Raw genomic sequence first — 27,384 nt, forward strand, 5'->3', positions numbered from 1 at the left:
GAGAAAATAGTACCACTATACATTCTTATGGGAGAAAGTGTGGTTTCGAATTATTGTTACAATTGTTGAGTTGTGAAAATGTATATTGTCTCATGATCTATAGCCTAAAGACCTACATTATGTTCTAAACAAACATATTTCCAAAGAGTAAAATGCAGCAAATCTTTTATGTTTAAGTAATTCACAAAAACACCTAAAACGCTAAAACAAACGTAAACAGTAAAATAAAATAAAAAACTACTAATAATTACTCAAGCTGTTTGTTTTTGCTGAATTCTGTGTGCATTTAAAGTTTTGATGTTGCTACCATACACCCTAAATTTTTAAACTGCATGTGCATATCTGAAAGTGAAAAAAATAACGAAACTTGTGAATGTTTATTGTATTATTCTACGTACTACTTAGCACTCTGGCACTTCTACATTTTGTGCTGCAAATGAGCCATAATTCAATGTTTTTCCAAATGGGCTCCATGCATCAGCAGGGGTCCTTGTACTATTCAAGAGGTTGTCAAAAAATAAGGAATTCTTTAATTCAGCGATTGTTGGCCAGATTATCTAAGTAAAGTGTAAGAATGCCCCGTCGATTATTAAATAAACAATAATAAAAGTCAGCATATGGAGACTGTCAAAATCCTGTCAAATAGAAGTGAGGGAGATTTTCAAAATAAAAAGTTGTCATATGTAATGAATCAAATGTGGGTCTTTTTTGGTTATATTTATTTAATGAAAGATCATGTTTTGATGTTTTTTTTTGTTTTTTTTTAAAGGGAAAACTACGATATAAACATGTCATAAGGCCCACGGACCTCCTCGGGCCCCTGGGCTACAGACTGTACCTTTAAAGACTCTTGTCCCAATTAAAGCCAAGCCCCGCCTCCAGAGCAGACATCCCATGAGTCATAAAGTTTGATGTCCTGCCCAAAGTTTAGACCCGACTGGAGCTAAACTTTTTTTCTAGAAAGTGCGCTGCTGAGATTTGTCCTACGGACCATGAATTTTTCTTGTAAGAATATACACTAACACCTTCAACTTGGCCGAAACTCAGAAAAAGTGGGAATTTTCCAGCCAAGCGTTTGTTGTGTTTTCGTCTTTTGTGGCTGCGTCTGCTTTTTTTTTTTTTTTGGAAAAGTTGGGGCCGGACGACAACATAGATTCCAGTGTGGAGTAGATATGCGCTTTGTTACATTCACAAGTATGCCAGCAAGAAACAACAGGAAAACGCTGTGTTTCACTGCAGATTTCGACAGCTAACACACTTTGGAAGAAAACAAAGTCCTCAGCTGTTTCACTTTAGAATGACTCCGGATAACTTTTAGTGAGTGTCGTCGAGATTTCCAGATTTCCTCCTGCGTGAAAAAAAGTTTGGGATTGGCTCAAACTTCTTTTTGTGAATTTCTGAACGCAACATTTTCGGACACACAAAGTTCGCAGAGTGTTTTGGGACAATGGATCCGAGCCAGCACAACCCTCCTGCTGGACACCAGATCGTCCATGTACGGGGTGACTCTGAGACCGACCTGGAGGCGCTTTTTAACGCCGTGATGAACCCGAAAAGCACTATCGTGCCCCCTTCCGTACCTATGAGGATGAGGAAGCTGCCAGACTCCTTCTTCAAACCCCCTGAACCAAAGTCCCATTCCAGACAAGTAAGCCCGCCCTGTCTCTCCTCTACCCCTTCCCAGAAATCACGATTAAAGCTGAGGCCCATCCTGTGGGAGCTCAGGCCTACAGTACGTGACTGGTACAGTCAGTTAAAAGTTAGGCTACTTTATCCTTCTAGTTAGTCATTTTTATCCTTTGAGACTTTAGAGCGTATTTGTAGTTCCATCCTAAATGTAGGATATAGTATTTATTTTCATTAAGAGTAAAATGTGTTAATTTACCCTCATCTCTAACACAAATCATTACAATATAGTTAAGTGAAACTTCCCAACAAGTTACAATTACATTGGCAAAATCACTGGAGAGAAAAAAACATGTCCCGTGGGGCCTGTGCGTAAAAGTTATAGAGTAACCAAAATATCCTCAAAGCCATTTGTTTGGCCTCAGCGGTTGGCTTAGAAGAGAAGAGAATATTATTAGACTTAAAGTTATTTGTCAGACTGGCTGAACCCACACAGGACAAGGGAACTTATATATGTGCAACTGTTTTGGTTAGATCCATGACTGTATATTTATAGAAGGGCAGCAATCACGTGGAAATAATCGAATGACGTCCAACATGGAGTTTTTGTAATCTAGATGATTTGCAATGAAGAAATCATATGATGGTTGAATTCGTCCTATTAACCCTGTCTCTTATACACATCTTCTCTCTGGAGTTCTATCATCAGTGCGCATGTGTTGTTGTGCAGCCAGTCTGCGCTCTCCTCTGTCCCACACAGGCCTTGGATCCCCCCCCTCCCCGGACCTAAACAACACTCAAACATGCCTACACACGCACATGAATGGAACTTCCTAACATACATGTGAAGTGATTATAACAGAAGTGACTGAAATATCTGTGTAATGCATTTAGACTTTTGAGTCCACAGAAATCACTAATCTTTTATGGAGTGTGTCTTGTAGTTCTTTGAATCCTTACAATTAATCTGGCCTCATGTACACTATGGTATTTTCCAATCAAAATCATAATATTTATTTTATGTATTCTTTTATAAATACTTATACTTGTTTTGCTGAGACTCTCAAATTAAACAAATATTGGTTTTTGAATAGTTATAGTCCTTTTTAACTACAGATAACTGAACAAACTTAGGATTTAGACAAATGTATTTCTCCTCAGTAGCTACAATACAAGATGAAACTTAAGGGAAATCACATTGTTACATTAGACTTTAGGACTGCATTCATGATGCCTCTCTTTAACCCCTACACAGGCCAGCACTGATGCTGGGAGTGGCGGTGCGCTCACCCCCCACCATGTCCGTGCACACTCGTCCCCAGCCTCCCTGCAGCTGGGAGCTGTTTCTGGTGGCTCCCTGTCTGGCATGGCCTCAGCAGGTGCTTCCCCTCAACATCTTCGTCAGTCCTCTTATGAGATTCCTGATGATGTGCCCCTGCCCCCAGGATGGGAAATGGCCAAGACCGCGTCTGGCCAGAGATACTTCCTCAAGTAAGTGTGCTGGCAACAAATGTCAACTCTGTTTCTGTCATGTTTTTGTTTCATTTGTTTATGTGATAGGGACAATGCACGTTAATGAACATCAGTAGAAAGTACAAGATGTAAACATGACAGATTTTAGCAAAAATGCTAATATACATCCATAGCCCCCGTAGGCAGGTAACATAAGAAAGTTTTCAGACTAAAAGAATGTGTTTTTGAAAAATGAATGGATGTCTTTAAAAGTAGATGATTATCAATCATCGGTTTACATAAGTCCTATGGTCATGGACATGCTTTACTGTCATCACTTTACAACCCAATGAAGGCAGTGTCGTCAACATTTTTGTTAAAAGAGAAACTTTAAAATATTTCTTTTACTTAAGTAAGAGTAAGAAACTAGGTATTTGTGATATTTACGTTAACCAGCCAACTATCGTATCCCTGTTATGGAAATGTTATGTCTCTGACGAAACAAGACCATGTTAGTCATTCGAAAGGTCCTGACTTTAAAGTGAGAAACCTGTTTAAAACCTGGTGTTGAGAAGAGTCACTGGATTATGTCCAATCAGTGAAATGGGTATAATTAAAGGGGTCAAGACCTACTTAAGGCGAAAAAAAGGTAATTAACATACAGTCCATACAATAAAAATAATACTCAGGTTTCTTCTTAACTTTCAACTGAACCTTTCGATGTGCAGCTTACAGGCAAAGGTTAGAAACTTGTTTTACAATTTTTAGGTAAGAAGGGAAAATTTTAGCTTCCAGCAACAAGTCCAAGTTACCAGAGAGGGGGTCCTGAGATGGGACTCTCATACTGCAGCTCTTTTCAGTGTACATTATGCTGACAATCATTTGCAAATCTACAACAATGTGCAATTGTGGCCAGTGCGCTCAAAAAAGACAATTGCAATAATTAAATTGTAGGTTATTAAATTTGGTGGCCCCTGCAAACAAGAGGAGTCTTTTGAGGAACTGCTGCTGTATGTGGTGTTCCTTTACTTGCTCTCAGGTTTCAGTAGAAACAATGGACCACTGTAGCTGCCCCAGACAGCAAAGGACAGACAGCTCTGCGAAACTCATCTGCAACCCAGCAGATCTTCTCCACATTAATGATCCAAAGTGGACTTTTAGAATAGTAGGTAGCAGGTATACCAGAGCCCTTTAGGCTTGTCACATAGTTTATCAGTAACATTTTTGGTTGTGAGTGTTTTCATGTTACTCTTTATTGATTTCTTATGTATTTATTCGCCTTTTTAATGCATTCACTCTCTGTAGTTCTGTGAAAAGATGGATTGAATTATTCATAAAAGTGATGTCCTTGTCAGAAATTTATGTTAATATAATCTATTCATTGTGAAATGTCTCAAAGTTTGTGAAAAGTTCCGCTGCTCATGTTTAGAGATGATTTGACATTGAAAGATGTCATTCTTATTCCTCTTAGAGACAAAATGTTGTCATAGGAAATATTACTCGCTGACACAGTCTGAACAAACATGATAGCCTCAAATTTACTTGGATCAAAAAAGAGCTTTCAGTACCAGATGTTTTAAGGTTTCACATCTGGAGAACATCTGGCCTGTTTTGAGGAGGCTCTTCTAAAATTGTACAAAAGGACTGGGGGGGGGGGGGGGGGGGCGGTTGGAGAGAGAAAACACTCTCCTCGTAGACTCTCCCAAGATCACTGCATTTGTTTAGAAACTGACTGATCAAATGCTCTTCCAGACAATGAAGCAATTCTGTAAACTACATTAAAGTTTAGTTTGGAAAGTCCAATCTTGTACAACTTATAGTTCAAACGATTGTTGCACTACTCAGTGTTGTTGCTGTTCAATGGAATACATCAGTTACTTTTTAAAATTAAAACACTATGTGGTTTTTTTTTTCTTGTTATTTAAGAATTGTGTAATTGACAACGTTTGAAATTTTTTACTGCTTTTACACTGAAAACTAAACAGGAAAGCAGAGAGAGAGAATTGCAATGACTGATTGGCTGACTGATAGGTGAACAGTGTAAGTCACAAAATCTAATAACATTACCAAAGTCACAAAACTCTAAATTGTGATGTAAAAAAAAAACTTTTTATACAGCTTGGTAGTGGAGACAAACTGCTAAACGGTCGCTGCATAAAACACACGTCTTTTATACTCAACTAGAAGAAATGTAAAGACTGAAATCATGTATACACTAGTCTTAAATAGCTGAAAAAGGTCCAATAACATAAACCAAAACAATATGTTCACAATGTAGGTTTGATCCACAGACTAGCTTTCTTGTTACAAAAAGAACAGTTTACTCTAAACCCTCTTGCCTGTTTAGCTTTTAGCTTTCTGCTAACAAGCAAAACTTATGGAATTGGAAAAACAGCTGAGTAACTCTGTAAAGAGCTGTGTTTCAACTGGCTGGAGTGAGTAGTACACAGTGTTTGTGTTCAAGCAAGGAAAAGTGGAGGAGACATCTTCCACACACCGCACATCAAAGTGCAGATATTTGATCTGGAATAAAGACAGCCTCGGCAGAGCTGCTGGAAAAGACACTCCCCTATTTATAAACAGGGGTTGTCTGACCAAGACATGTTGCAGAAGGAGTGAAGCAGAGTGAGAGAGTGTGTGTGGGTGGGTGGATGGACGGGTGGGGGTGGGGAGTTGGTCACCAGCTAACAGAACCAAGCAGAGAGCAGGGGCTCACATTTCACTCAGTCGATCACTGATGTCCTTAAGAGTTATCAAATCAGGGTGAAAGTTTTTATTTCTTAAAGAAGAATCTGTTTCTCCTTCCTGTTCTGTTGTTTACTAGTATACAGTCGGGAGTGATTGGCCTCTGTGAGTCACAGCAGCTCTGCGGATGCCGATGTCCCACTCTCTTTAAAAGCCCGGCTCCGTTTTGGAATGAATGGAGCTGTGGCGCTGTGATGGTGCCTCTTTTGTGTCAATGGAGTTAAATGGCAGCCATGTGGAGATGACTAGAAGAGGGGCCAAGAGAAACTCCGGCCCTCCCTTTGTCCTAGCAGTGAAACAGTGATCTTTATTCAGACCACAGGCCTGTTGAGACTCATGTGAGCCTTCCCAAAATAGACAAATGGCTGACATGAAGTTTGAAGATGGCGGGGAGAGAGGGCAGTGGCTTTCTTAGGGGGTTAACCATGTTCTTCACACCTGAAATGTTCAACTCGTGTCAGGTTAGGAGTTTGGTGTGAATTTTAATCAGTGAGAAATGATTGACCTAACGCATGTGTAACAGTGCTGACAGCTTCAGTTTGGCCCAATGTTTTTCTTTTGAATAGTGATTAGTGCTGAAATAATTAGCAGATCATTTGAATATTCAGTCCCCAAAAAATACTTTTGACAACAAATCTGATAATCTCTCTCTCTCTCTCTCTCTCTCTCTCTCTCTCTCCTTCTCTCTCTACACATATATATATATGGATTTTCTGATGTTCACCGTTCTCCATTGGCTTGGGTTTTGGGATGGTGTGATAAAGTGCCAATAATAAATAAATAAATAAATAAATAGTTAATGAAAATAATATGTAGCTGCAGCCCTAATGGACATAGGAGTCAGACATCAACAGTCTCCTGTAAAATATATCTCCATTTTGTTTTGGCTATTACATAAAAAACAAAACCCTTAAGCTTGGAGAAGACTGGGAGAATGTCAACAAAGTCTGTTGACCTTTCCTCCTCTTTCTTCCAGCAGTTTGCTGTGGCCTTTGATTTATGACAGCAGGGGCAGGGAGGTTGGGTCACCTTGCTTGGTGCTTGGATGGGGGAAGGGCCGGTCTCCAGGGCTGGGTCATAAACTAATGAAGGTTTCTAATTTAGACACACCGGTGAACTAGGAGGGGTAATCACTGTTTCCGGGCACTTATTAAATGCAGCTTTGAATGAGCTTTTAGTCCGTGGGAAGTCAGCCCTAAGCAGAGGAAAGCTTTGGGGGAGTAGCTATTGTCTGCCCTCAGGGGCAGGTAGAGCCATGTGTTGATGGACACTTTTGTCTTTTCTCAGTTGGATTTTAAACTGTTTTGATGAGCCTGGTTTCCCACAACGAGAATGGCTGACTTTGTCTTCCCATAATTAACTTAACAGTGACTGTAAATGATGCAATTATTCACTGTGACCACATTTGATAAATCCTTTAAGGTGTATATTTATTTCCGGTGTTTTTTACACTTTGTAGCTGCACGCTCCTGGGTAACCAGGACCACTAAACAGACTGATAACTAGTCTAGCTTGAGTATACACTATCTAGAGTTTCCTGAACATCTGTTGCACTAAATAGAAGTCAAGGCCCCCTTTTAGAGCAGGAAGGATCAAAGTGACCCAGACCTTATGCTCTTATTGTATGCAGACTGTATCTGTGTAGTGCTGATTTGGACTATAATAATATGTTGAGATTTTCAGCAGACAGTTGTACCTGTACCTGAATATTAAGCTGGTTTAAAACAGAAATAGTCTTTCCTTATTTTAAAATTCCCAACATCTTCTTACTAAGCACAAAAAACTATCTTTGCATTCTTTTTATCTCAGTTCCTTTAAACACTGCAACTTTTTGCCAATTTGTGGTTATCAATATTGTTTTAATAAATATATTATAAATATACACCCAAATCATATTTAAATACTGCATTGTGCACAGTCCATTGTGTGACAACACACACAAACACAGTGGTTGTTAAAATGAAACATTTGATACTGTCCAGCAGCCCAGAGGATTGTCTGATGAGTGTGACTGCTGTGTAAAATGAAGTTGCCAGTTAGCTGGCCTACTTTTTAAGTACTACTCCACATTTGTTAACATCTTGTATCACAGCAGCGTTGACTGTCTGTCCAATTTTATAGTTTGAACACTGTCCTCATACTTCAGCATCTAATGTTAACATACTACCTAAATATTTTCTTTATTGTTATTAACCTCGGCTGTGTGTAAAGCTTGACGTGATTAATATGCAAATTGGATTTCAAACTAAGCTGTTATGAACCGACGCCACTCGGGTCGGTCACAAATGGTGCTGGGAAGAGCAGGCTGTAAGCCTGCGTGAAGCACTCATTTGGAGAAACTTTGTGTTTGACAAACTTTTGGTTTATTGACCACACACAGACAAGACCCTTCCTGTTCCACTGGGGCCTGTCAGCTCAGTACACAAATGGGACTGTGAGAAAGTCAGGCTAGTGTTTACCAAAGTCTTGATGTAACACCTCTGTTCCAGACATCAATGCCTCCACTGTCACTGAGGGCATCACCACAGAGATGTAGTATCTGAGAAGTGGACCCTCTCAGGTGGGGTGGAGAGTTCCCAAAGGTACTCAGACCCATAGCAACAGGAAAGTGGTTCCATTAACAAAATAAAGAAACATTTGTATATGTGTTGTTAGTTGCCGCATGCATACATGTGAACCATTTTTTACTATTTAACTATATGTATTTACCCATGAATAACAAGCGTGATATTACAATTTATTAAATCAAGTAGCCACAGTTTTTGCAAAAAAGAAAAAGTGAAAACCTTTGTGGACTGACTGATTAATCTTCAGTCCTGGTACTTTGTGAATTAGTTGCTTCGTTAGGAAGCATGATGATACAAACACTCCTTCAAAGGGAAACTTAAAGCCACAATAGGGTCACAGAGGTCGCTTCAATAATCTCTCTTGATGATGCCCTGCTGATAGAGAGGCAGCCAGGCATGCCCAGTCAACCAGAATGGAGATGGTCATCCCCATCTTAGAGGCCTGATTACATCTGGCCTCCCTCAGTGCACTCTTTAGTCATCGGCTTCAACCACCTTCCAAGCATATACTCCCTGGGTGGAGCCCCTGTGGCCTGAGGAGCCCATTTTTAACATTTGACAACTCAGCTGTGGGGTGTGTTTCATCATTGCTGCACTCCCCATAGCTTCACTCCCCTGTTTTACACCAGTGAAATGCAGCTTTTGACAGCTGGCTTTGAAGAGGAACAATTTCAGTGGAATAAACAGTCGACCTGGCTTCAGATCCAGCTTTGATGCGCTGTTTTGACAGGTAGCAGAGCTTCTTCGCAGACTTTTAAACGGTAGAGCTGACTTATTTTTGGCTCGAACGCTCTCCTTAAAGCCGGATGTAAACGCTACAGTTTTCATGGGTGTAAAAAGGGAATATGTGAGTTAACTAGCTCAGGCAAGAACTTTGAATTCAGTTGCAGCCTTTTAAACACATTGAAATATCGATAGGAAAGAAGTTCTATCTTGAATGATCTTAGAAAAAAAACACAAGTTGATGGGGACTAGCTTCCATGTGATTGGCACTGAACAGAAAAGTTGTTGCATTTAAGCAAAGTCAAGTTTAACCTTTATGCGAAAGGCGCCCCTCCCCCTTCCTCAGCAAGAGACATTATAAATAACATTGGCACAATAAACGCCGGCTTGATAATTGGGCCATCAGTCAAGGAGATGTCAAGTGCCTGGGTGGATCAAGAGTCCTACTCTGTGCTCTGCAAAGCCACAAGTCGACCATGATGACAGCTTGAGCAAAAATTAGCCAGTAAAGCACCATACTACAGTCAACCAACATGATAATGGGTCATATTTGAGCCACAGCGCTCTCCTCTGCTGCAGTACCTGGCCATTTACAGACAGTTTCCCATGAAGAAGATAACAATGGCTTACGTTTTGTCTTTGCTTGTTCACAACAGAATACCACATCACATTGTGTCCATGTCCACAGTAATGCAGATTCGATGTGTTTTTTTTTCCCGCTGTTTTGTCCAGTCATCTACAAGAGGAGCATGTTGGAATACCAAAAACATACTCTTCATTTGAAGATGTTGTCCTACGTTATTGAATTTGGAATAAAAAATGAAGCACTCCATTCACGACTGCTTTGTGCACAGACAGTGCTTTGAAAATGATGGTAACCACTTGACAGAAATCATATAAAGCTGCCTTCTCATCTGTGGAGGCTTGGAAGGTGGCTGTGTGTTTGGTAATTTGCTCCGTCATGATGATTAGCCGCATTGGCTAGTTTAATTTCAATCAGTTACAACTGATTCTAATAGTGATAAATTTTAATGGCAGCAGTAAAGTACCCAGTGCTGGAGTGTAATCCAGTTCTCCGGTCTCGGCTCATGTCGAGCTGATCACAGCCACCGTTCTTTATGGAGACATTTAAGATAGAAACATCTTAATGTTTTGGCGTGTCGGTTTGGACAACAACCCAAACTGTAGCGTGGTTTGAAAACCTTGAACATGTAAACATTGGTTTCAGATGTATCTGTGTTTGTGTAGACGAGGCCTGACCACTGCCCTGCCCCAGGGACGGAGTTTTGGGGGAGGGTGCGGTGGCTGTCCTGCTGAGCTCGCTGTGGTGTCAGAGACATGTAAAGACAACACCGAGCAGTTGTGACCGTGGAGGTTGCAGATCATCAGCAATTCCTAACAGCAACTGGTGGCCTCCAGCCGTCCCAACAGTTGCCATGACATTGTTTTGTTTTATGTTGCGCCTACAGGAAGCGGTGTATAGCCCTGGCCATATAGGGTTCAGGGCAGGTTGAGTGAATGGATTATCTTTTAGTTTTAAAACCTGGTGATGAATTACTGGCTCTTGGTAACTCATTTACCACCTCTGTCAGTTCCCATACACAGGTTCTTTGAATACAGTGCAGCGCTGACTTGGAAGCTCTCACGTGTTTTGATTATCATCTCCTCTGTTTTGAACTGAAGCTTTGTTTACATCTGTTGTGATTGATTTGAGCTACAAAAGTTGGCATCTCAAGCTAGTGTTTGATAAAAAAAAATTCAATATTTGTACTTTCAACTGTGCTAAGAGGAGCACAGCTTTGTTGGGGGGGTGCAGGGGGCGGGGTGGGCAGAAACAAATTTTTAATCAGAGCTCTTGGAGGCTTTGAGGTTGTATATTTCCATCCATGTTTTCCAGTTGTAGCATTTCTGTTCAGCATTGGTGTACCAGGATGTGCAGGCCTCTCATTTACAATAAAGCCTCCCTTCCCTCATCCCAGTGCTCGTCTCCCAGTCTCCTCCCCTGTTCTCCCCTCCCCTCTATAATAAATGTCATAGTTTCCAGAGTGGGAAGGAGGCAGCGAAGGGGGCAGGGCGGGCGCTTGGAGTGTAACAGGACCACAGTAACTCATGCAGCCAATGGAATTCAGAGGGATTGCTTCCGTAGATGTTTTTTTCCTCTTTCACTCTTTTTTTTTTTTTTTTTCTTTTCTGTAGTTGTCTCGCCCCGCTCACTGTGACCCCTCTTTCTCAAGGGGCCCCTCCAGTCTGAGCAGTTCCAGCTATTTTGCTTGGTTTGTGGTGTTTGTGTGTGTGTGTGTGTGAGGGCTGGGGGAGGGTTTGGTAGGGGATTTGGCAGCTCCTTTGATCAGTAAAGCATAAACAAGAGGGGGCTTCAAAATGGGTTGCATTGTGTGGGGGGGAGGAGTGCTGAGTCAGGCCCTCTCGCTCTCTGGCCTGGGATAGAGAGCAGACAGGCAGGCCGGGATTACCACAGAGGCCAAGAGAAACTTTTCTGCAGCTCTCACTTCACCCAGCTGTTCCAAAATCTGGGCTAATGGCGCTTTTGGATCAAATTAACAGTGAGTTGTAAAGAAAATCACAGTGGGTGGAAGAACACATACATAACATGGGTATTATAGGGTGCCATAGATAGATTGATGAGGGTAATGTTTAATTTCATTAAGAAAAAAAACTGTTTTTATTTTTGACATGTGGACTGAAATAATTCAGCCACTACTACAATATAAATGTAAGAGTTGTGGTGTTGCATAAACAAGCTGCTGGAGTTTGGTGCCTATTTGTTTGAGATGAGGGGGGTCTCTTAAATGGGATGGTTCAAAAAACAAAAAAACAAAAAAAAAAGAACAAGTGAATAGTGGGGTTTTAGGTCGTAGCTCAGTCTGTGCCTTTGTCAAGCAGGTGAAAGCTTTGTAAATGTGGCGCCAGATTGTTAAAGCCCCTGACACTCCACAGTGTCCGAGCCGCTTCCAGGAAAAAGGACCCCCTGCGTTGAGCCCTGGGACTGACCCTCCCTCAATAGAGAGGGTCCTGCTCGGGAGAGGAGGGCTTCCTGTATTAGCTTTCCATCTTAATCAAGCAACAAGTACCAACAAAGCACTAATTATCAATGCCTTCACAGAATGCAACACAATGCCACCTCCCCCGCTCCCCGCTCCTGTCCCAGCAAAGACGAGCCGTAAAATAGATGGAGCAACATTGTTTGATGTTACAATAGTTGTTTTGAAACCAATCATAGCCTCCTAGACATTTTCAAGAAGAAGTTTTCAGCCTACCTACAGTCACAGATGTTTGACTTGATTTATTTTTAGTTGTCGTCCACTCTTTTTTTGTCTTAATTATTCATTACTTTATTTTAATTCAAAACAAGATGCAGTGAGTTGAATCCAAACAAAGAATGAAAGCCTTGTGTGAATCTATATTGAATTGTGGGTTCATACTGGGTCCAAACAGACACAGCTGAGCTTGGCTTCCTGTAACAGTCATCGTTTACAGAAAGCAAGGGTTAGATTCAGTGTTTTCATCAAAGAGCTTGTTGAAACTGCTGTGAGTCATCAGTTCCTGCATGTGACCTGCTTTTTCGCATTGATATGGCTCCTAGTTTGAATTTACAGATTACGGGTGGTGGTATTTTTTCTTACTTTTTGTCTATCCTGTCTCCTTACAGCCATATTGATCAGACCACCACTTGGCAGGATCCCCGCAAAGCCCTGCTCCAGATGAACCAGGCTGCTCCGGCCAGTTCTGTGCCAGTCCAGCAACAGAACCTTATGAACCCAGCTAGTGGTATGCACATGTTGACTTTAATTAAATTAGAAGCAGCACATGAAATGTATTACAAACCATATTCATCATATTGTGGGGTTTTTTTTTCGTGCATTTTCTTACTTTCATACAACCTGCGGTAGAAGGCAGGAGCTGTCTAGTCTAGTTCCTACATGTCACTAAGACTCGTGTACCTCAGTTCTGTCCATGCAGTTGGAATTTGCCCTAGGTGAGGTAAGACTGAGGTAGAACGTGACAGGTCCTGTCTGACATGTTTGGGAGCTCTGTGACTCACAGATTACAGAGTTTACAGATGAAGTATCTCTCAAATTGTCACTGTTCTGGCAACCTATGAGTAAATCTAAAAAAAAAATAATAACGTTGACAAACAGGCACGCTTGTTTTCAGTGACAGAAGAAATAGAAAAATATTAATGTCAAAGATGAAAAAAATAATTTCCTTCTATATGTCTAGGATACCTTTTGTCCACGTAGTGTGTTTATTTTTGCTGTAGCATGTGTGCATTAGCATATATACCTGATGTTAGAGCTACAGCTACTTATAGTGTGTCTATAACTACAATATGCAATAATCATGTGAACCACCAACATGTCTACAACGTGATTTTTACCTGTCATCCGTTAGGGCCTCTCCCCGAGGGCTGGGAACAAGCTATTACATCAGAGGGAGAAATTTACTATATCAACCACAAGAACAAGACCACATCCTGGCTGGACCCACGACTTGACCAACGCTATGGTGAGTTTGGTATAGAAAGGGATATTTTTTTTATTTGTTTAGGTCTTGATTAAGTACAATACCATGTACGTCTTATTTATAAAATAAATGCAGTTTTCTATTAGGTACCTCAAAGTCATAGCTTCTTAAAATGATAATAATACTCATATTTAAACAAAGAAGTTACAACAATTTCTGCAGTAAAGAGTTTCTTAAACGTTTGGATTTTGTGACAGCAGTTTACTTTCCTGAGTAGAAAGCTGTACTTAATCCAAAAAAGATGCATCACCGCAATTGTAACAGTGAGTTCAAGTCTGTATGATTCATAGTTCATTTCACCACATGACATTGTTTTGGAGTGACTAGCCGTACAATTTGGTTGTTGAAACCAGATTTCACCTAAACCCCACCCTCAAAAATCCGCACCTAACCTTTTGTCAGCCATTTTAGTGTCAGAGCAACAGCTGAGTTGGCCATTAATCCCCCAGGCCAGGCTAAAGTTTGACAGTTAGCTTTCAGTGTGTGGTAGCCAGGGTTGGTGAATTAGTGACAGGACCACGTACATGTGTTGAGACTTCTCTGTGGCCATGGGAATGAGCTAATCCTCCAGTTGTGCCAGGAAGACTTCAAGAGATGAAGGTTCCTGCTTATGTCACTCTGACTCATTTACGCTTCAGATGCCATCCCTTCATTAAAGCAGCGTTCCCCAGGGTAGCTCACCCCGGTTCACAAAGGCAACATGTGTGAATCAGCACGCAGCCTGTTATCCTGTTTAATTTCGGGGTTACTTTTTCACGAACCCGGGCACTTAAAGGGCAGGTTTTCTGTAAGCAATTGCGTATCCTGCTCTGACGGCAGGCAGGAAAGTTCAAAACAGAGTTGTAAGGGGAGTGGGGCAGCTGGGAAGAGATGGCGGCTCTGATCGGCAAAGCCCTTTGAAGATTTATAAGTCTTGAACACACAAGGCTGCTAGGCCCCTGAAAGCGAGTGAGAGGGGGAAAGAGACCATGTTAACTCATTATATGCCATCAAACATAATTTTGTTCCACACTAGATAAAATCTTTGCTTAATTATTACAGGCCTTACACTTATACCTGTTCTTATGTTGCTTATCTCCTGTTGTTTGTACTTTTGATCATTAAGATTTTTAGAAAGATTTCTAAATGCTCTGCACTTCAAACAACTTGATATTGTACACATGGCTCCATGCTTGAAGTAAAACTTAATTTTATTGCTTTTAGTTATTTTTTATTTGTGCATAGAAATGGGCTCTTATGCATCAGAAATCTCTACACTGCTGCTATGTAGGTCTCCAATCATAAGCCAGCTGCTTTGATAATGGAGGCTAATTTGAGCTTTGAGAAGAAAAGCAGCACAGCGCCTTTAACTGAGGGTTGTTGCCGGCTGGCTTTCCCCTGCGTGAGGCCCAGTGCAGGCACAGCCCCATCCTGCTGTAGCCCCAGACAGACTTGAATCTCTGCCAGGCCTCTTTATTCTGTGGTCCAACTCTTAATCTGTTCCAGACCTTTTCAGTCAAAGAACTCCAATGTGAGAGGGGAGGTGGGGGGCAGGGAGAGGCAAGGCGAAAGGGGAAGAAAGAAAAACGGAGGAACAGAGGGAAAATGCCGACGGGATAAGCATGCATCCTCTTTAAGATCCAGGGAGGTGGTGAGCAGTGAACAAGCCATGAGTGCACTGTGGCTGGGTTCAAAAGGGGACTGGCCTATGTGGATTTGTTGTTTTCTGTACATACTACTCTGGGTGAACAGTAGGGAAAACATACCGGGGAGATAGTCGTGTGCACAAAAAGACAGATGTCCTCTGGGAGTTAAATGTTTTGCTTTGATGTCTTAATGTACACCATTCGTCAAACGCATCGCTGTGTCATGTGATGTTTTTCTGCCTCTGCTGTCAGAGGACTTCAGCAGAAAAATTAGCACCTTTGTTGATGATGTCACGACCGTGAAATATTCATAGTGTAATGAAGCAGCAGTGAGTCAGTTAAAAGCCCCTAGAGGTATCCATTCATGTAGACACTGTTGGTTCTATCTGAGATTTCTGAAGATTTTTCCAAAACAAATGGAGGTCAACAAAAGAAATAGACGCTCTTAAGATTTATTTATTTATTTTTTAGGAATTTAAATTAACTGACCCTTTAACGGAGACACCATCCAGATGATTTTAACAAGAGTTGGAGGGGGAAAAAAATGCACTAACTTGTGTTTCAGCTTAATCTTTAAGCTTTTATTTTGTAAATAAAGTGGCTGTGCTTAAATCAAACAGGTAAATTCAGCACAACTTTTACCTGTTGTGTATTAAAATAAATTCCCTGATAGGCTGCCCTACACTGTTGATATTACCTGATTAAGTCTTTTTTCCATCTCCTTGCCATTCATAGCCAAGTCAACACAGACTGGCCTTACTCAGACCTTACTGAAGTACAAGAAGATAAAACAGAGTTTGTATCACGTCCAGACTGTTTCTCCACTTATCTTTGACGCTAGAAACACAACACCTTCCCAGGAGGCCTTTTTTTTTTTTTTTTTTTTTTTAAACTTGTTAAATTGACAGCAGACAAATATTTACCATGCCTTCAAAGGTGCTTTGCCCTGGTAACATAGAGAAACTTCCCACAGCTGGCACACCCTCAACTCTACCTGCCCCAGGTGATCTTGTGGTGTAATATGCCTGCCAGTGTGATTGTCAGATAAGGGCCTGTGTTGCTGGCTCGTTGTGTTGCAGGAGTGCGTGAAGAGGACAAAAGGCAGACGGCATTAACTTGACTCTTATCTGCCTGGCCCACCAGCTATCGCCGCCCGTATGTGCCACCCCTCCAAACACACACACACACACACACACACACACACACACACACACCTACACACACACACTTTCTAAGACAGTCTTCTAAGTCTGGACTGGCCTCCTTTTTAAGCTATCGCTCTGGCCCTGAACTGAACCTGTCCTTCGCTCCTATCTCACCCGCAGATGTAATTCCCTGCTTCGATATGCTCATTGTTTGTGCATAGTTACTGTTAGCTGTTTGGTCTGTGAGGTAGTCCTTGACTTGGTGGTTCAGTACAAAATGCAGCCGTAAGACTGCATTTGGCAATCGGTGGATCTCTGTCTTTAAGCCACCCTCATTTTTTAATGCAAAGACTCACAAAAGTAAGAAATCCCATAATTTCAACTTGAGTTTGTCAAGCAATTATCCAAAAGCTACTGGACTTGCTTGAGGTTCGCGAAGACGTTTCAACTGTCATCCGAAAGGCTTCTTCAGTTTCGTCAGTTTTATTTACATTGAGGCCATCGTTTCTATCAGCTATGATAACATTGCATTCACCGGAGTGATGCTTAGATTTGGGAACATGGTGGTATCAATACAATAAATCAAATGGGGCAAGAAACATGAGCAGGGATACAATCAGAGAGGTTGTAAACAAGCCAACATTTTATCCAGGTGATAAGGGGAGGTAAAAGTGAATGCGAAATGTCATTTAAAATAATAATTGCACAGGAAAGGAGTGCACACACAACTGGTTAAAACAGGTAGATTTTCATGGATGTTTATAGTGGACAGTGATTTAACAGCAAGTCCTCATTTTCTCATTCAAATAGGTTTGACTAGTCGCCACTTCTTGCCCTGTCAGATCTTCCTTCCTTCCTTTCAGCGATGTTGACATGTAAATGAGTAAGGTGTTCATATCATCAATAGACATTATTGTCAAAACTACAAAAACAAAAACCCAGGTTGTGTGGCCTTGTTTTTCAGTGGATCTCTCTCCCTTCACTTTTAATGCATGGCCCTCTTCAAAGCTCAGACCTTAACAGATCTACAGCTGCTGACACGGCCCATGTGCAGCACTTCTGTTTTGAGAACAGCTAATGGTGCCCTGATGGTGGAGTGATCCAGCCACAAAAGACCTCAGTATCTGCCAAAAGATAAGAAGTGGAGAGAAATGACACACTCCCATGGATTCAATTGATGTGTGTGGGAGAGAGGAGGCTCCTTCATGACTCTGTCTGTGTGTGTGTGTGTGTGTGTGTGTGTGTGTGTGTGTGGGTGTGTGCTGGGGTGGGGTGGGGTTGTTGGGGGAGGCAGCGTGGACACAGGGAGAGGGAGGGAGGGAGGAGGGAGACTGAAGGCAGGGCAGGGTGGGGCCTCCAGAGCTTCCCAGGGAGAGCCCTGAGCCACAGTTCATTCAGCTCGTGAGACAGTGTAAACAGTGATTGAATGGTGATGAGAAAGGTGCCGGGGTGGGCAGGATACCACAGGGAGAGACAGCCCCACATGAATATTGTGCCCTCGTCAAGGCTTTGTTTTGGTTGGTGCTTCAAGCGCATAAGCAAACAGCGCTCCTCATTGGTTCCATTACTGTTACACCCCTCATGTTCAAGCACATTTGCTTCTCTTTCTCTACTACAGTGATAAAACGTGTGACCTACTTTGCATGCATAGATTGCAGCATTTGCTGTGCTCCCTTATACTCATGTTTATTATACCCACCCCCACTAGAGTAAAGAATAACAAAAGATTTCACTGGGGAACAGCTGTGCTTTCAATACACACACATTTGTTCTGATATTGTTAACATGTAGTTAGCTTGTTAGTGCACAATGCAATTACATTTGTTGGGTGAAAGAACTTTGAAGCTAAAGTTAAGAGCGGTACAGTGTTAACAGAACCTGGTGTAGGTGTATTTTAAATGTACCTGTGAGATTTACATACTGTGCTCATATTGCTTTCATTAAATCAGCTGAAGTGGACCCATCAGGCCAGGGCAAGCAGGCAGCCAGTCTTCAGGGATAATCTGCGATTTGTTTAGAAAAAAAAAAAAGAAAAGAAAAAAAGCACAATGAAAGGATAAGTCATGACTGATGCAATGTACAAAACTAACAAAGCCTGTCTTAGTCAGTGAGTGGGAGGGGATCAGGTCTTACAGGAATAGTGATTGTTTCAGACGCTAGGAGGAAAACTTGCGTTGGGACTTCCCTTGTCCTACACAACCTGCTGCACTGGCTCCACTCTTTAACAAGTTCACCGTGTAGACAAAGCGTTCAAGTTGTCAGGCTTGTTAAGCAGCGTTTAAATGCAGCCAGGCATTAAAAGATGTAGATCAAAGACATTGGTGTAATTATAGACTGCTGGAGATCCTATATGTGGTACACTACAGGTAAAAAGTTTTAGAATACCACCATTTTTGCGGTTTTTATTGAAAGCGGTTCAAATCCAGTGAATAACCTTAAGTGGTACAAAGGTAAAAGGTAAACTGCCCATCAAGTAAAAGGAAAAGTTTAGGTCTCCAATATCTGAAAATGTAAATTGAATAGGAAACAGGCTTTTTTCAGGGATTAAGACGCTGCGTAATTTACAGCTTCGTGCAGCAATGGAAGTAAATGAAGCCTAGTGAAAGTTATTCCTATAGGTTGATGACTTATAAACTGTCTCTCTGTACAAAGGCAGGGTTGGAACAAACTGTGTTACTACACCCTTTGATGCAGGAAGTAGTACTGTATGTTGCTGTCAGAATGATGACAAAGACACGTAACAAAGGAAGACAGACTGGTTGGTCAGGGGTTACTCCCGGCTTCACATGATGGTGCTTCGCAGGTTCCAGACTGATGAGCTGGACAGAAGATGACAGCAAACTGCAACTTTTGCAACAGTGTTGGGATGAACTTTCTGAGAAATATTTAATTTCTATTGTAATAAGAAGGTACAAGTTTGTTCAGCTGCTGGATGAGTCCAAAATTTTGATAAAATTTAGTCCTTGATTCCTTGGTTTTAAAATTTTGTAATTGCTTTAATTTCAGAAACACAGAGACATTGAATCATGTAAAATTAAATAACAGCTAGAAAAAGGGAGGTGTGCTAAAACGTTTGACTGATTGACTAACAGTGGTTGTTTTCTATTTGTTTTTTTTTTTTGTTGCATACAATAATTGAAAACTGTGATTGTTATCTGCATGTTTCTTACTGGCCTAAACATGGAATGGGAAAGCAAAAGACAGGTGTCCCAACCTACTTAATCTAGAGCCAATTTTGCTGTTGGGTTTAGGATTTCCCCACAAAAGAAAAAAAAAGAACATGTAACTGTCTTGTATATTCTGTACCAGCAGCAGGTGCTGTATTCAGACCAGGTTAATATCATTTTCCTCTGTAGTTTCTTGGATATGAAGTAGTAATAGCCTATTTCTACAAAGTTTAAATTTGCCACTTAGAATCTCGGTATGCAAAGTGAGCACTGGTGTCTGTGCACCACATATTATGCTGACAGTAGTGACAGATCTGAACTCTTGTCTCTTTTACAGCCCTGAACCAGCAGAGGATCACCCAGAGTGCTCCAGTGAAGCAGGGTGGCCAGCTGCCCCCCAGCCACAGTGCAGTCATGGGAGCCAACAATCAGATGAGACTGCAGCAGATCGAGAAGGAAAGGCTGAGACTGAAGCAACAGGAGCTGCTTCGACAGAGACCACAGGTCAGGATTCAGAGTTAAAGCATTTCAAAAATATTCAGAGGCCTTTTGAAGAACAACTAACCTCCATCAAAAAGGTCACAAGGTCATTACTTTCAGTATGTATCGCTCAATCCATCAGTGTAGTAGGAAGATACTGGATACTAATTGCTCGTTGAGTGAGGGCACCAACAAAGTGTTTATATAGTCAAACATAATGTATATCTTAAATAACCCTTTAAATATGAGACATCATTCATAGGTATAGTGGTGGACCTTAAGCCTGTTTGATCTGTTTTCATTGTTACACCGCCCTGCAGTGAAGTCCCGTGAGTCATCTGTGGTAATTTTATCACTTCCTAACGGTGATGTGTCACAGTGTCACCCGCCCACACAGGGTGGTGCAGCCGAGTCCAGCAGTTTACTCAAGGCTACGCACAACACCAGAAACAGAGCTTTATGATTATGAATGACAGTGCTGGTGACTTTGTTTACCATGACATTTCACATGGGTTGTTTAAAGTTCACAGTGTAGGAAGTGACCTGAGTGTGTGCATGCACCAGTCTGTAGGGGAAGAAAGATCATTCATACCATCCTTACTGAAAGTCCTGAGAGCATACGCACTGTATGCTTAAGTAACCTGGTTATTGTTGACTTTGGGAAACATCATATGCAGGAGAAATCTGGTTACCATAATAGTGTAATGGATTAAAAGAAATGTGTTTAGCACTTTTTTGCTAAAGAATCCTGATTTCATAGCCATGTCAAAGTCTAAACGGGCTTCTAGTTTAGTTTTTAAAAGAGTACACTGTACATGCACGACAAAGACTTCATGCATGTACACAAAGGTCTTAGAGTAACTGGGCTATTTCAGTGCATGTGTTCTCCGTTTCCTGTCTTCCTGCCTGATTTCTCCTGGTGTCCTGTGCACATTTAAATAGCGACAGATACAGAACCCATTTCTAAAGATGTCACATGAGCAGCTCAATTACCAAAACCTCAGACATCCACACTTACCTGTTAAACAAAGAATGTAATATAGAGTAAAATGTGGAACAACAACTGCAGACTGTATACCCCAGACTATATACATTTAAAGAGCACCTCTGTCAGGCTGGATTCCAGTACACCTCAGACTCCTGTAACTTTTTAGATACTTTAATATATGTTTGGATTACAGAGGCCACAGCATATTTTAAAATATTGTAGCGAATGAATATAGGAAGAAATTGTGTAATCGTGCAGGCTGTATGCTTTGTGTAGGGAGTTCAACTTTGGGGCAAAATTTGCTGCCACACCCAAATGTATTCCACATGGCAGAACTGTGATGAAGTGACCTGGTAGCAATGCATTCGTCTTGCTGGTAACAGTCGAGTGCTGATGCTGCTCAGTCATGCACAAAAACAGAGCCAATAAAACCATAAAGGTTGTTTATAGTACACAACCCTCATAATCCTTCTTAATCAAAACCAGATTGTTTATATGTGCGCATGGGATTGTGGGATAGATCTTGACAAGGAAACACCTTCAAGCTCTGTTGCCAGTACATCTGAAGTGAAAACAGAAAAAAAGGAGAAAAAAAAACATATTATTACTTTATAAAAGGGCTAATTAAGGCTTTTCATTCATCTTTTTGCCCCAGAACATTGTGTCCATTTCTCCTCAACCACAACCAGTAGAAACTTCTACTAACCACGCAGAGTGTCTAGCAGCAATTTTACAAAACATCTCATCTCATTGGCTGCCTCCTTTTTGTCATCTATGACCCTGTAAAATTTTAATGAGATCTCTCCGGTCAAGTCATTCCAGCTTCCCGTTGGAGGACTTGGAGGGAAGGAGGTGAAAAAGAACAACATGACTTCATATCCTCACCCTTATCTGATGCAGCATGTGTAGAAAACAATTGTCTCCCAACTGTGCTTGGCCCCTCATGTAATTTGACACTCTGTATGTGGAGAAATGGAGAGCACCATGTTGGCAGTCTGTGTGTAATTCCTCAGTTTAACATGTTATGCGGTGACAGCAGATGAGCGGGCGTAAAAGGCTGTTCAGAAATATTTTCATGAAGCTGTAGCTGTATATAATTAGCCTCTGAGGTTAGGGGTGGGGTTGATTGTGTTGCTTATGGGTTTTTGTGTTTTATCGTCCATAGGAGCTCGCTTTAAGGAATCAGCTGCCTACCAGTATGGATCAAGATGGCAGCACGAACCCTGTGTCCTCCCCTATGGCCCAGGACGCCCGGACCATGACTGCCAACAGCTCTGACCCATTCCTCAACAGGTTGGTTTCACGCAGAAGCCAGGGATGTCCTTCTGTAGAGCAAATGGAGGAAATTTTCCCCTAGTACAGTACAATTGCAGCTGAGGTGCACTGGGTGACGTCAGTGCACTTGGAGAGGGCTCCCACTCTGGTTCAGCTCATCAGACCTGATGCATCCTGTCTGAGGGACTCTGTGTGCTCTGCTGTTTGAGTTTGCGCTCTGGTGAGAGCTCCCTGAGTTACACAAGTAGTAAAAACACAAGGCTGGGCTTAACCCTCTTCACATGGTAATGACTCATTCATACCAGCAGCTCTGTGCTGTGGGTTCATTGCACAATGATGACCTCTGGTGTACGACTGCTGCACTAAAGGCAATCACAACCTAAATGGTGCTGTAACCCTGAAAAATTATATAACACCATGCTCAATTCAAAGTGGAGACAGACACTTTCCACAACTCGAGTAGTAAAGACATAAAACCTGATACCTGAGACCTGAACTGAAACTAGACTTGAAAAGAGCTGTGATTAGGAAGGGACAGGAGGTTTTCCTCACTATCTGTGAACGCTGCTCTGTGGCATAATTCCTAGCAGTTCAAGCTCTAGTTCTTCTGTAAGGGGACGAAGTGAGGAAAGGGCTGAATAGCAAGCAGGCCATGAGAACATGTGGTCCAGTCAGTAGACAGGCCAACCTAATCTCCCCTCCTCCCGTTGCCTCCACTCCCCTGCTCTCACAATGGCCTCATTCATCCTGCCTCTGCCATACTCTGCCTACATATTTTTCCTCTGCTAATTAGTATAGGCTTGTCAAATGTCCTCTCTCACTCCCTCTTTGTCTCTTTTGCCCCTTTCATCGTTGCTCTTTTCCGTATATTCTGCAATAGAGGGCGAAAAAGCATAGCTCAGTTTCAGCGGTGTTACTGTGGATTAGTCGCCACAGTCGTTCAGATAGATATAACTGTGGAAACGTGCATGTATGCAGAGGGTCCCTGAGGGAATTGAGGCCGCACTGTTACTTTTCAGCGTGTGTGCTTTTAATAACCCAGTGTGTTTGTTTTGCGGGATCGTTTAATTAGATTCACGTAGTTCACTTTCAAAGTAGAATTGTGAAGGTCGTTAAGGTCATCCCAGACAAAAAGCTTTTATTTCCTTCAGTCTGATGAAAATCATGATGTTTATTAGCATCTATGCAGAGCTTTTAACCCACTTTACCTTACTTTTGTATCCTCAGCGGGACCTACCACTCCAGGGATGAGAGCACAGACAGCGGCTTGAGTATGAGCAGCTACAGCGTCCCTCGCACTCCAGATGACTTCCTCAACAGCGTGGACGAGATGGACACAGGTGAATATGATCACAGTGTGGTGTGGTGATGCCTCTCACTACTGCTGCTGGTTACTACCCAGTTTTATTGTACACTCAGTTGGCAGTTTATTAGGAACACCTGGCCAGAACTAATGCAGTCTAATACAACAGTCCTGGCACACATCCTCCTTCATGAAGAATTGTGTTCAAGCTGTTTTAGAGAGGTGTAGCAGGATGTGGTGCTGTTGAACAGTATTGCATTATACAGAGAAGTGTTTCTGTTATTTATCTCTCCGCATTGATACAAGTGGGATTGACAAAATAGTTAAAACACCTGTCCGTATACCTCGACATGATTCTGCAGCACGTGAGCTAGGTGTACCAGCTGGCTATATATAAAGCTGCGTTAACTTCATGTTGGAAGAAAAGAAAATGTCCCATTGTTGCAGGATGATAACCTGCATCTTTAGCACTGTTGTCCCACCATGTGAGGATCCTCAGTTGACCACTGAATTGCATAACAGATTTCTAGCCATTCATCAACAAGTTAAATCAAATATAACCAAACTCTCCTTTTTAATTAGTTGAATCAACTGTAGCAGTTTTACTGGTGGATTGTAATTACATTGAACTGCTGCTAATGTCAGTGACTTTGAATTCTTTCCACTATGTGGTTGATGTCGTAGCTGTCAGAAATTCCCCAAATCCCCTGCTCATAATTATAGCTGAAGTCTGATGTGACTGTTTTTTTCCCACTTGGCTGCTCATATTTATGGTCTGTACAAAAAGATATGAGTGTGGTGCAGTTACTTACTATTATGCACCAAGCTGAATATGGCCTCAAAACATCCCCTAACTTGCTAAGTCAAATAATTTGGATATTTTTTTTTCTGTTCATTAGGGGACCCACTCCCACCCTCCATGGCAACACAGCCCAGTCGTTTCCCCGACTACCTGGACGCCATTCCAGGAACAGATGTGGACCTGGGCACCCTGGAGGGTGAGAGCATGGCGGTGGAGGGCGAAGAGCTGATGCCCAGTCTGCAGGAGGCCCTGAGCTCCGACATCCTCAACGACATGGAGTCTGTGCTGGCAGCTACCAAGATCGACAAGGAGAGCTTCCTCACATGGTTATAGAAAACCCGAGCAGGCTGCTCCTTACTCCTCTCCATACACTCTGAACTGCTGCCTGCTCTAATCTGTGAAGGATTCATAGATGCTATTACAAGACATTTCAGCGAGCCTCTCTGGACTTCTATCTCTGTCTCGGCGCGTAAGGCCAACCTCCTTTGAGGCAGTATTGTTCTGTTCTTTTCTTTTCACTGGTGTGTTATCTCTTTATTTTGTCTGTGTTTTCAAGGCTGGCCCATGAACAGACAATTACGCAAGGGTCCCCAAATCTTTCACAGTGAATCTAGGGCATCTTTACCTAGAGCAGGGGTTGCTCCTTCCCCTGGTCTCCCCTCATAGCTGAGCGGGGCAGATCCCTGTACTCCTCTGCAAGGACTGCCCTCGTCAGTTATCGCCTGGAGTCTCTGGTGCCTCTTTTTCTTGCAATATAGCGTGAAGCAGCACTACTTAACTGTGTTTGGGACTATTGCATCTAGCTTAAGTAGCTTTATATTTGGCCTTGTAAGTTTTTCTTTTTTTTGTTTGTATTCAACGAGCCTGACAAACCAAAAATGATGTATTTGAAGCATAAAGAACAATACTGATTTGGAGTAAAGGTAATGTGAGGCCTAGTTTGGACATGTTAGCTTTGCTGGGGGAGGGGGGGGTTGGGGTTGGAGCCTGGGGACCGACTACATTGCTGCTTGGCTGTGCCAGCAAGTCTAAGTTAAACCTTTGATAGATCAAGTGCCTTCAGTTGTATTTTTTGAGATGCGAGCACCACGAACAATTACCAAGTTTCTGTTAATACAGCAATAAGCATTAGGCTGTATTCAGCCACACAAACATCAGCCACACTTTCCTCTATCTAATGTTCAATAATCAGAATTGTATTTTTGTTTTATAAACACATTATAAGGGGATTTAGGGATTTTTTTAACCCTAACTTCTTTTTATCTCAGTCTTATCCAAGCCTAATCCATGATTCATCCTTTTTATCTTTTTAATATTCTTTTATTTTTAGGTTACTACATATGTATGATAGCTTAGATCAAAATGGCATTTTGCTTTTGTTTTTAAATACTTTCGTAGATGGATTTATACATTTAACAGGGTCGACTGTTATCACAGCACCTCACTTCACCAAGATGAAGTCTGCCAAGGCACAGATTGATTCAGTTTTGACTTTTTTAACCATCTAGCTGAGTCATCTTTTGTCTCTGATTTACTATATACATATTAGTGTGATTGTTTATTTGTTGATCACATGCAGCTTTTACTATCTTTCCTAAACATTAACCAAAAAAAGGCAGATCTCTTGGCTAAACAAACTATAGCTCTTTGATCAATTACACCTTATGACAACGTACAGTATACAAGAGTTACAATGTTTGAAAGTGTCTTCATAAAGAGGGAGCTGAATCCCTCTGCGCGATGCTGTGCTGTGTGTTGAAATTAGGGGTGTATAGACTACAGCTAGGACAAGTTTAAGCAGGTTTAAGAGTCATGTCGAGGGGTATTGTAGAAGGCCAGGGTTTGACTGACGGTGATGAGTTACGTGGATTGTTCATTTTTTTTTGTGGAATAATTAAGAAACAATCAGTTATTATCTCAGTCAGGAATTGTTGTGGCAGATTCCAAAGATGTTTTTGTAACACCAACACTTACTTTTGCTTCCATTTTCACAGTCCAGAAACGGTGTGATTTGTAAATCAGCGTCTATATGAACAAACTATATAAGCTAATGAGAAAATGATGTAGGTTTTAGTGTTGATGGACACGTCTGAATAGGTCTAGCTGAGAGATTCTTTTTTATTTTTTAGACAAGATGGTTGTTTTGAGTGACTAACCCTGAGATTTAAGGATGAGGTTTCAGAACAGAGAAGCAAGTGTTTCTTCTATAAGCGCTCACATGTTTACATGCTCTCTGATTAAGAAACTGCTACAGCCGCAGTGGAGACAACACACTGACAATTCTCTCATAATCACGCTATTTTGATGTTTACACCATGACTACATTTTTTTTAATCACTGCAGTAACCTTTGAATAATCAGCCTGCCTTACATGCCCTTGGATGAGGCCTTGCAGGATGTCACAATGATTCTGTTGCCAGCCAATACTTAATTGGTAGCATTAACTTGACGGAACAATTTTTTTTAGATCTGAGAACATGAACGTTTTTTTTATTCTGTGTGAGAATTTTTTTTTTTTTTAGTTTTTAGTGATCATTAAATCATGTGTTGATGGTGGATTAAGATGGATAAACAGTGTTGGTGAGAACAATGCAACTAAAATGACTGGTACACTGCAGTGCTTGTATTGCACGGCTACAGAGTTTTCATTTTGATGCAATGATGCATTTTGTCACACAAACCTGATTTTATGCTTACTTAGTGTGTAATTGTCAGAGCATATTAGCTGTTGACTGTCATAGTAGCAGTAGAACTAATCACACAAGTTAAAAGATTTTGTATTTAGAGTTTTCTAAATGCACATGAAATGATTTATATTCATTAATGATCTATTCATTTTTTTGATAGATATGTGCATGTGTTTTAGAACAATAAATGTTACATATATCTTTCTTCATATGATATTTTAAAATTGGCCTAAAATAAAGTATATACTTTGTGGTAA

General features: G+C 41.4%; 1 protein-coding gene across 1 annotated transcript; it reads left to right on the forward strand.

The window, feature by feature from the left end:
* Nucleotides 1-925: 925 nt before the first annotated feature.
* Nucleotides 926-27,384, forward strand: yap1 (Yes1 associated transcriptional regulator). The gene is made up of 8 exons (XM_023404925.2): nucleotides 926-1,648; nucleotides 2,882-3,117; nucleotides 12,781-12,899; nucleotides 13,524-13,637; nucleotides 19,930-20,096; nucleotides 22,226-22,353; nucleotides 23,563-23,675; nucleotides 24,538-27,384. Exons 1-8 carry the CDS (start codon nucleotides 1,448-1,450, stop codon nucleotides 24,771-24,773), a joined length of 1,314 nt encoding a protein of 437 aa, XP_023260693.1. The 5' UTR covers nucleotides 926-1,447; the 3' UTR covers nucleotides 24,774-27,384.

This window comes from Seriola lalandi, unplaced genomic scaffold (assembly GCF_002814215.2).
Source record: "Seriola lalandi dorsalis isolate HSWRI2012SDOR001 ecotype SW California unplaced genomic scaffold, Sedor1 jcf7180002054257, whole genome shotgun sequence".
Classification (NCBI taxonomy): Eukaryota; Metazoa; Chordata; class Actinopteri; order Carangiformes; family Carangidae; genus Seriola; species Seriola lalandi.